The sequence below is a fragment of the Fringilla coelebs genome (genome assembly GCF_963513975.1).
Source record: "Fringilla coelebs genome assembly, contig: SCAFFOLD_41, whole genome shotgun sequence".
Lineage (NCBI taxonomy): Eukaryota > Metazoa > Chordata > Aves > Passeriformes > Fringillidae > Fringilla > Fringilla coelebs.
The window spans coordinates 270,179-279,783 of record NW_028167191.1 but is presented as its reverse complement, the minus strand read 5'-3'; the positions used below and the strand labels follow the sequence as shown (position 1 = coordinate 279,783).

The window sequence follows — 9,605 nt, the reverse complement described above, 5'->3', positions numbered from 1 at the left end:
CCAAAAGGCCACTGTGACCCTGCAGGGCCTTGTGGAACCATGCAGAGCATTGGGACAAAGCAAGACCTGGTGTCATGATGGAGCCATTGTGACACTGCAGGGCCCCAAGGAGCCAAGGGGCCAGTGCTTCTCCTCAGGGACACCTGGAATGAAACATGCTTGACATCGTGGTGGCCCTTGGGACCAAGAGGCCATTGTGACATTGTGGAATGAAGGAGAGCATTGTTGCCCTGTGAGACCACAAGGAACCAGGGATCCATTTGACACTGCATGGCCAGGGGACTTTGGGACACCAAGGAGTCCCATGGAACCAAAGTGACATTGTGACACTCGGAAGGCTCATGGAATCATGGAGACCATTGGGACAATCTAGGGCCGCATGAAACCATGGTGACACCAAGTTGGCTGTAAGTTTTGATCTGCTGGAGGGTAGGAGGGGTCTGCACAGGGCCCTGGACAGGCTGGATCCAGGGCCCAAATCCAACAAGCTAAGGTGGAACAAGTCCAGGTGCTGGGTCCTGAACTTTGGCCACAACAAGCCCTGCAGCACTACAGGCTGGGGACAGAGTGGCTGGACAGAAGTCAGGCAGAAAGGGACCTGCAAGGACTGATGGACAGCAGGCTGGACAGGAGGCAGCAGTGTGCCCAGGTGGCCAAGAAGGCCAATGGCTCCTGGCCTGGATCAGGATATGTGTGGCCAGCAGGAGCAGGGCAGTGATTCTTGCCTGGTGCTGGGCACTGGTTCGGCAGCACCTCGAGTGCTGTGTTCAGTTTTGGGCCCCCCAATTTAGGAAGGACATGGAGGGGCTGGAGCGTGTCCAGAGAAGGGCAAGAAGGCTGGGGAGGGTTATGAACACAAGTCCTCTGAGGAGTGGCTGAGGGAGCTGGGGTTGTTTATCCTGGAGGAGACGGGGCTCAGGGGAGACAAGGCAGAGTCAAGACATACGTTGGACCTTATGATCTCAGAGGCCTTTTCCAGCATTGCTGATTCTGTGTTTGAAACTACCATTGGAGCAGTTGCCAGATAAGCCCTGGGCCTCCTCTTCAGAAGCTCCAGCAGCCCAGGTCCCTCCGCTTCTCCTGCCAGTCCCAAAGCCCATCCTGTCAGTCCTGCAGAGCCTCTGCAGCTCGTCCTCATTGCCCAGAACAGGGAGCCTCAGAGGCAGACACAGCAGCCCAGATGTGCCCCCCTGGCCTGTGGTGCCTCTGGCAAGGGAGCAGCACCAGGCACTTCCGGAGCCTGCAGAAAATTCCTGCAGCACTTGTAGAATGATCATGCTGCCCAAGGGATGTTCCCATGGTGCCAAGTCAGGAAGTGCAATGGGGAGTGGGGCCAGAGAAGAAAGGGAAAACAGGGATGGGCTGCTTGCAGGGGTTGGAAACGGGGTGGGCAAGAGGAAGAAATTTGTTTCAGGAAGAGTAAAGAAAGCAAAGGAGAAGCAAAGGAAATGCTCAGGGCAGTTTCGGGGTGGCTGCCAGGCAGCCCTGGCTCTGAGCAACAACGTCTGCAGTGGGACCGGAAACTCCCAGCTCATGGGAAGAAATTTCGGGCTGACTGCAGAGGCCACGACAAAGCTGAGTGATTTCCCTGGCCTTCCCCAGCCCTTGCTGGCCCCAGGGGCTGATGGCATTTGTGCCTTCTCAGGTTCATGTTCCCACACCAACAGCATGGCGGTGCTCCTGCCTGCTCTATGCAATGCAAACAGGGGCTCCTGAGCCAGTGCTGCCATGTCTGTGCCTGCAAAGATGGGGCACCTGTGGGAGCTGTGGGAGCTGGGGGAGAGGCCAAGGCTGCAGAGGGGGGATGTTGTTGGCAGCTCCATGAGGACGCTCTGGGATGATGCCCTGGCTGTCCAGCGCACTGGGGATGGATCAGCCCCTGCTCTGCTGCTCCTTCCCATCTCCCCCAGGGCTCTTGCAGAGCACCAGCCATGCTCTTTGCTCACAGCCACCCTGGGGCTGCTCATGGGGGATTTCTGTGCTGAGCATTGGCCTGGCTGTGTACTTGAGAGAGTCTGGGCAAGGAGCCTGGAGAACCCAGGGCCTGGCCCTATGCATCAAGGCTGCCCCAGCAGTGCCCATGGCCTGTCCTTGCTGCAGCCTCGGCACTGCCACCCCAGGACTGTGCCTGGCCCCGAGAGCACTCAGGCCCTACAGCAACACCAAGGCCATTAGGGCAGCAGGGCAGGGCCACAGCAGCAGCACTGGCAACACCAAGTTTGCAACACCAGCATTGCTGCTGCAGCTCCAGAGAAGGGAACAAAAGGACATCTCTGCAGAAACCTGTTCTGTGGGAGATCCTTTAGTTCCTTTAAAGCTACCAAGAGTGCAGCCCCTCATTGACACAGTCTGTGGCCACAGGGAATGTGGAGACACACAAAATGGGAAATGCCACAAATAATGGCATTTCTTTGTGGAAAATATGAAAAAAGGAAAACCAAGGAGAAGGTACTTTAAAATGAAAACAACAAGAAGTTTCAAAGATGAATTTTATTTCAAGTGATTTGAAGAAATTGGCCACCATTTTAATGTTCCTGAAAGCATCCAGTCATCAGTCTCCACACTGCAGCCTTGAGCTCATGGTTCCTCAGGCTGTAGATGAGGGGGTTCAAGGCTGGAGGCACCACTGAGTACAGAACTGACAGGGACAGATCAAGGGATGGGGAGGAGATGGAGGGGGGCTTCAGGTAGGAAAACAGAACAGTGCTGAGGAATAGAGAGACCACAGCCAGGTGAGGGAGGCAGGTGGAAAAGGCTTTGTGCCTTCCCTGCTCAGAGGGGATCCTCAGCACAGCCCTGAAAATCTGCACATAGGAGAAAACAATGAACGAAAAACAACCAAGTCCTAAACATGCACTTACAGTAATGAGCCCCAGTTCCCTGAGATAGGATTTGGAGCAGGAGAGCTTGAGGATCTGGGGTATTTCACAGAAGAGCTGGCCCAGGACATTGCCATGGCACAGGGGCAGGGAAAATGTACTGATTGTATGTAGGAGAGAGTTGAGACAGGCACTGGCCCAGGCAGCTGCTGCCATGTGGGCGCAAGCTCTGCTGCCCAGGAGGGTCCCGTAGTGCAGGGGTTTGCAGATGGACACGTAGCGGTCATAGCACATGATGGTCAGGAGGGAAAATTCTGCTGAGATGAAGAAGAGAAAGAAAAAGAGCTGAGCAGCACATCCTTTGTAGGAGATGCTTGTGGTGTCCCAGAGGGAATTGTGCATGGCTTTGGGTACAGTGGTGCAGATGGAGCCCAGGTCGCTGAGGGCCAGGTTGAGCAGGAAGAAGTACATGGGTGTGTGCCGGTGGTGGCTGCAGGCTACAGCGCTGATGATGAGGCCGTTGGCCAGGAGGGCAGCCAGGGAGATGGCCAGCAAGAGGCAGAAGTGCAGGAGCTGCAGCTGCCGCGTGTCTGCCAATGCTAGCAGGAGGAATTGGCTCATGGAGCTGCTGTTGGACATTTTTTCTGGCTGCACATGGGGACCTGTTCTTGGATAAAGGACAGTGAAGAGTTAGAGGAGATACCTGTAACCAAAATCAAAGCCATTTCCCATACACCCTCCTCTGGAACAGAAAGAGACCTTTTTGTCTTCAAGAGTTCTTGGAGTTTCTTTGTAAGATTCCCTCTCTCTCTTCTGGAATCCTTGGATATGAGAACCCCCTTAGTATTTCTGCTACTCCCAGGGAGAACAGAGCAAATTCTCTGAGGCAAACTGATGAGGAAAGCTTGAGGGGAGATGGTCTGTCATTCTACCTCGTTCAGAATTTCTCTGGGCTTTAATGTTTCTGAAGTGGAGGTTGACCAGCTTCCAATATTTTCCCTAAAAATCCCTCATGTACAGTGAAGAGCAAATGGATCCATCCCAGTTCATCTCCACATTTGTAGCGAAGGACTCACTTTGATCATTTCACCAACCCAGCAGCATTTTCAGTGTCACAACATCTCTGCCTTTTCCCATTAATCTTCCAACTCCGAGGTGCTCTAGGACAGGTTTCCACCCTGGATTGAAGCTGCCAGCTTGGACTGAAATCTCAGAGAGATTTCCAGGTGTCCTTATGATGGCAGTCAATGAAGGGAGATGCAGCTCCTTCCCTGGCTGCACTGACAGTATTGCCCCAAGCCAGGCACTGGGGACAGCTTCACCCTGATCCACCTGTGCTGTCTGCCAGAGACCCCAGTGCCAGGCAGCTGCTCCCAGCCTTGTGCTCTGCAGAGGGAACTGGGCCCAGGGCTACAGAGCTGCCCCACAGCTCTGCTGCAGCCCTGCCTGCACAGGAGGAGCTGCACGACTTGGAGCCCTGGCCCTGAGGGCAGAAGCTTGGCTGGGGGACAGGAGGGAGGGGGCTTGTACAGAGAGAGGGGCTGCACTATAGGGAATCCAGTGGACATCTCTAAAGTCTCCCTGCCACAGAGTTTCTGGGTTTTGTTTCCTCTCATTCCCTGATCTTCTCTCTGCTTCCTGGAGATTTTTCACCTGCAGGTATTTCCCTGTGCCTGATCTCTCCCTGCCAGCACTCACAGGCCCCAAATCTCTGTGCACTCTCCTTGGCCCAACAGAACCCTGACTATTTGCTGGGCACTGACCGGGGGTTCTGTTTGCAGCTTGGAGAAAGGACAGCTCAGACTGAGTCTGATGGGTCCAGCAAAGGTGATGCTGCTGCTGTCCATGGGTAGATTGGTTGAAAGAACATTAGGGATCTCCTGTGAACCTATGGATCACTACAATTAAAAGCTTGGATGTCTCAGGCACTTGTCTAACTTCATAATAAATAAATCATAATCAACCCTTTATTATTTATTCCCTCCTGCCCTGCTATTGTTCAATACTAGGAAACTGAATACAAAGTCTTAGGATATTTCCTCATTTTTAACAAACTCCTTGTCTTGGAAATATTCTGTGACAGATCAGAAGCCCTCAGCATGTCAGACCTGCATGAGCATTTCACGTCCCCTGCACCAGAAATCCTCAGAGTTGTACTCACAGAGTCTGTAGGCATTGGGATGTTCCAGCTTTAGGAGATGGCTCCAGGAGCTGCAACTGCATTGTCCTGAAGCCAGAGGTTCCTGTTCCAAGGGCTGGCAGTGATTCTGCCCCAGGCACTTCTCAGCACCTTCCCAGCCCTGACTGATTGAAGCTCTCTGTGCCTCTGTGCTGTGCCCAGGGTGGCTGCAGGCAGTGCCCCAGCCCTGCTGGGCTGGGAGAAAAGCTGCTCATCAAGAGAAATGTGCTTTTGAAGCTCTTCTTGGTTACCAGGAGCTGCCTCTGTGCCAGGAGCCCAGCCCAGCTCAGCAGCACAGACACAGCACAAGGACTTTAATGAGCCTCTGGGGCTTTGTGCTCAGGCCCTGAACATCAGTCCCTGAGAGGGAGCTGAAGAAACCTCTCAAGAACTCCAAGTCAGAATCACACTCCAAAGTTCCTTCCACTTTTAATGGGTCCCACTGAGGGACACAACTTAGAAAGCTCCCCCAGACCCCTGTCTGAGCAGAGAACTGGAGGCAGTGATGGCAGGTGGGGACAAAGAGAAGCCAAGTCTTGGTGCCCTGGGGCACAGCAGGGTCTGTGCCACCAAGGGCTGGGAGGAGACAACTTGTCCTGAGGCACTGGGGCCTCCTGGCACAGCCCCAGCCAGGCTGGGCACTGTCAGCCCCTTGTCCTGCCCTCAGCATCCCCCCCTCAGCCCACATCCCAGTGGTCTCAAGGATCTGCTGGAAGGAGTCCCTGGGGAGCCTTGCTCAGGAATGGCCCTGGGGGCTCCTTCATGCTCCCAGGGACTGCAGGTTTTTTAAAGGACTTTGGCTTTTGCCTTGGAGTGTCTGAGAGGTTTGTGCAATCATGTGCAATCCAATTAACTGCTGTAATTAGTCCCTGGAGAGGCTTTGTCAGTCACAACACTCAGTAGGGCTCATTAATGCTTCAAAGTACTTCAGTTATTTTAAGGTACTTGGTGTTTTCCTTTTTGATACAGACTCTGGGAGAGGTTTGTGCAATCATGGCTCCAATTATCTTCTTTAACGAGTCCCTTGAGAACTTTGTACTGACACTGAGTGGGGCTCATTAATACTTTTAGATACTCAAGATTTTTTAAGGGACTTTGCATTCTCCTTTCCACACAGAGTGTCTGAGAGTTTTTTGTGCCATCCTGGCCTCCAATTCTCTCCTCCAAGGAGTCCATGAGGAGTCTGTTTGGGGATGGATCTCATTTGGACCCATTAACGCTTTGAGACACTTTGAGTGTTTCATTTGACTTTGACTCTTGGAAAAGTTGGTTCCATCTCCTCTCAAACCCTGAGGTTCCAGGACTCAGCTCCAAATGCACCACAGGGCTCATTAGGATCAAAGAAGTCCTGACAAACCATGGCTCTGCCTTGATTTCCCCCTGCTTTTCTAGTGCCATTCATTAGGAAGTTTTCCTGCTGCAGATATTGAGAAGTATTTCCAAGAGCTTCTAGGAAATATGTATTGCCAATTTAAAGGGTGCCTTTATTAGTGGTATTATCACACAAGAGGTGATTGCAATGGTCTTCTTGGTTCCATGAGATTCCGTAGTGTCACCATAGTTTCCTTAAACCTGCATTGTCACAACTGACCCATGGCTCCATGAGGTTCCGTAGTGTCACTGTGGTCACTGTCAGAGGCTGGATGAGATTGACGTCCTGAGACACCTGGGGATGCTCGGAATGCCCGTGTGGGGGCAGGCCTTGGTTTGTGGTGGGACAGAGCCCCACCCCCAGCTCTGGCCTGGCAGAGCTGTCAATCACCCAGCAGGGGGCTGTGCTAACCCACCTCTGATTGGCCCAGCTCTCAATCTATCACACAATGGAGCAGCTGATGCCTACCCTGACTCTGACTGGACAAGCAACTGGTAGTCCCACCCATGGGCTGGCCCATGAAGGCCCAGGGGGTTGGAAGCCGGAGTCTGAGGCTGGCCCATGGTCTGGGTCCTGTCTTTTCCTGGGGTTCCTCTGTTACTGGTGCTGTGACCCAAGCAGATGGTATCTATGTGTGTGTCTTTCTATAGATCATCTGTCTTGCTGTTGTTTTCTGTTTCTTTTTCCAATGCTACTTACCTGGAAAATTTTTGTGGAATTTAACAGCTTAATGGGATAGAGGTTTTTAGGTTGTATGGGCTAAGTTAATGAAATTAATGCTATGATAAGGGTTTTACATTGAAGTGGATGTTGTATTAAACCCTTTGCCAAAGTTCCTTGATTATCAATAATTTGCCAGTAAAATTTTGTGTCATTTTGACCTCTTAGCTCAGTTGCTCAGAGCATGGTGCTGGTGTCACCGAGGCTGTGGGTTCAATCCCCGTGTGGGCCACTCACTTAAGAGATGGACTTGATGATCCTTATGGATCCCTTCCAATCAAGAATATTCTTTGCATCTGGCCATGTTGAGAATATCTGGTTGGTGTCTCTCCTGTGCACCAAACTCTAGTAAAGGAACCTTTGGTTACCACCAGCATTTCAGTTATGGGGTATTACAGCCCTGCAGGCTCACAATGGCCTCTTCTTTCCATGAGGCAGCAGAAGAGCCTCTCCTCTGTGTGAATCTGCTGGTGCAGGAGGAGATTGGAGGTGCTCTGAAACCTCTTCGCACACTCAGGACATTCACAGGGCCTATCCCCAGTGTGGTTGCATTGGTTGGTCATGAGATTGGAGCTGCAGCTGAAGCCCTTTCCACACTCCCTACACTCGTAGGGCCATTCCCCAGTGTGGATCATCTGGTGGCGGATCAGGGTGCTGCTCTGCCTGAAGCTCTTCCCATACTCCAAGCACTTGTGGGGTTTCTCCCCATCATGAAGTTGCTCATGGACCACCAGCTCCAGGCTCTGGCTGAAGCTCTGTCCACCTTCCTGGCTCAGGATGGGTCTCCTCCTCCAAGCACCCTGGGCTGGGTTTGGAGCCCATCCTCCCCTGGGATGTCTGGGGCTTTTCTTCCCCGTTGGATTCCTGCCCCATGGAGATACTCAAAACGGCCTCTTCAGTGAGGTGCTGCTATGGGGGTTTGTCTTCCCTGATCATCCTCAGCTCCTTGTCTGGGAGAGGAAGGACAAGGAGAGGATGGGATTTGCCTCTGTGCCAGAGGGTAGGGGAGGGAGATCCCACCAGTTCTTCCCCAGCAGGATGGCATTGGTAGTGGGGTTGTCCTGCAGCTGGGGGCCATGCTGGGTGGGGAGATAGAGCAGGAGAGAGGGAGAAAGGGGCACTGACTTCCTCCTCACCGTCCTGGCTTTCCAGGAGGATCTTCCTCTTCCTTGCAGCCTTTTCCTCCATCTGGCGCAAGTTTGGGGATGGGAAATTCTGTTTTCGGAGAAAAAACAAGGGATGCGGGATACATTGAGTTTTGTACTGTTTTGAAGGCAAACCAGGGGGAGAGTCTAAGCCAGAATTACAATTCAATAAGAAAATTAAGATCAAGGCAATGATGCAGAAACCCTGCCTTATACTGACAGAGTCAGGATATACCCTGACACCCTGTTGGTCAGGGTGGTGGTAGCAGTCCCATTAAATGGTGGCTGCAGTCCTGTTGGAGTGATGAATGTTATTCTGTTGAAGCAGTGATCCTGTAGAAGGGTCTGGTCACCCTCTGGAAGTCCAGTGGTGTTTATGGAGCTCTTGTCCTCTGGGAATCCAGTAGGCAAGGTGCTCCTGGTGTTGCAAGCTGCAGATTATATCCAGGTAGGAATGCTTGGATTCCCCCCTCTCCTCCGCCGTGGGTGGAGGATCCCACAATGGGATAATGTAATTTTATCAGTCCTGCAGTGACACTCAATAGCCCATTCACAGACGATAGCCCCTGGAGGGCGTTATCAGGGGTGAGTCATGGAAGAGATTAAGATCACTGCCCCACCTGTTTCTAACAGTATGTGAAGGTGGTGGCTGAAAACATGCTTTTGGTTACATCTTACATTGCAATCTGATACAGTGGGGAGGGGGTGAACACCACCCCCCTTACCCAAACTGGCTCTGGTGTAAAACCCCCATCCGGGATGGCCACACACACAGGGGACAATGTCACACTTGCCCCGCACCAGGGGAGGTCTCTGTCCCTGTCACTCTCTTGGTCTCCCCTCCTTTTCTCCTTCACAGGCTGGGGGACTTTGCCAAATGTGACCATTTTTCTCTTCGTCCCTGTCACATTTGTGACAGCTACACAGAGCTTTCCCTTCCTTTTCATCATCTGTATTGGGCCGAATTTCCACTTTTCTTTTATCAGAATGTGCCAGCAGCTGAGCTGGAGCTGTGCAGGAACCGATGAAACCTGGAATTGCCACAGAATTGTTTCAACAGTCGGTTCTTAATGTTTGGGTTTTGTTTGCATTTCCATCACAAGTGACTTGAGGGAATATCAAATATTCATCAAGGTATATTATGCAGAGTTAAGTTTGATTTCTGCCAAGTTTCTTTTGTCCAGTGCACAGGAGATGCTCAAGGGGTCTCCGTGCCTCTCGCCCGGGGGAATGCTTGGGAGGGGCTTGGGGGATTGTCCCTGTCCCTGTCAGCCTAGGCTATTCCCCAGGAGGTGTCCCTGTCCCTCTCACCCCAGGCCATTCCCCAGGGGGTCTCCATTGCTCTCACCCCAGGGAATGTCTGCGGGGTC

At 52.4% G+C, this 9,605-nt stretch overlaps 1 protein-coding gene across 1 annotated transcript; it reads right to left on the bottom strand.

The window, feature by feature from the left end:
- Positions 1 to 2,525: 2,525 nt before the first annotated feature.
- LOC311166197 (olfactory receptor 14J1-like) lies at positions 2,526 to 3,458 on the bottom strand (the record flags this gene model as incomplete). Its single annotated transcript, XM_084227666.1, has 1 exon — positions 2,526 to 3,458. The coding sequence occupies one exon, from the start codon at positions 3,456 to 3,458 to the stop codon at positions 2,526 to 2,528; it is 933 nt and encodes a 310-aa protein (XP_084083792.1).
- Positions 3,459 to 9,605: the final 6,147 nt, after the last annotated feature.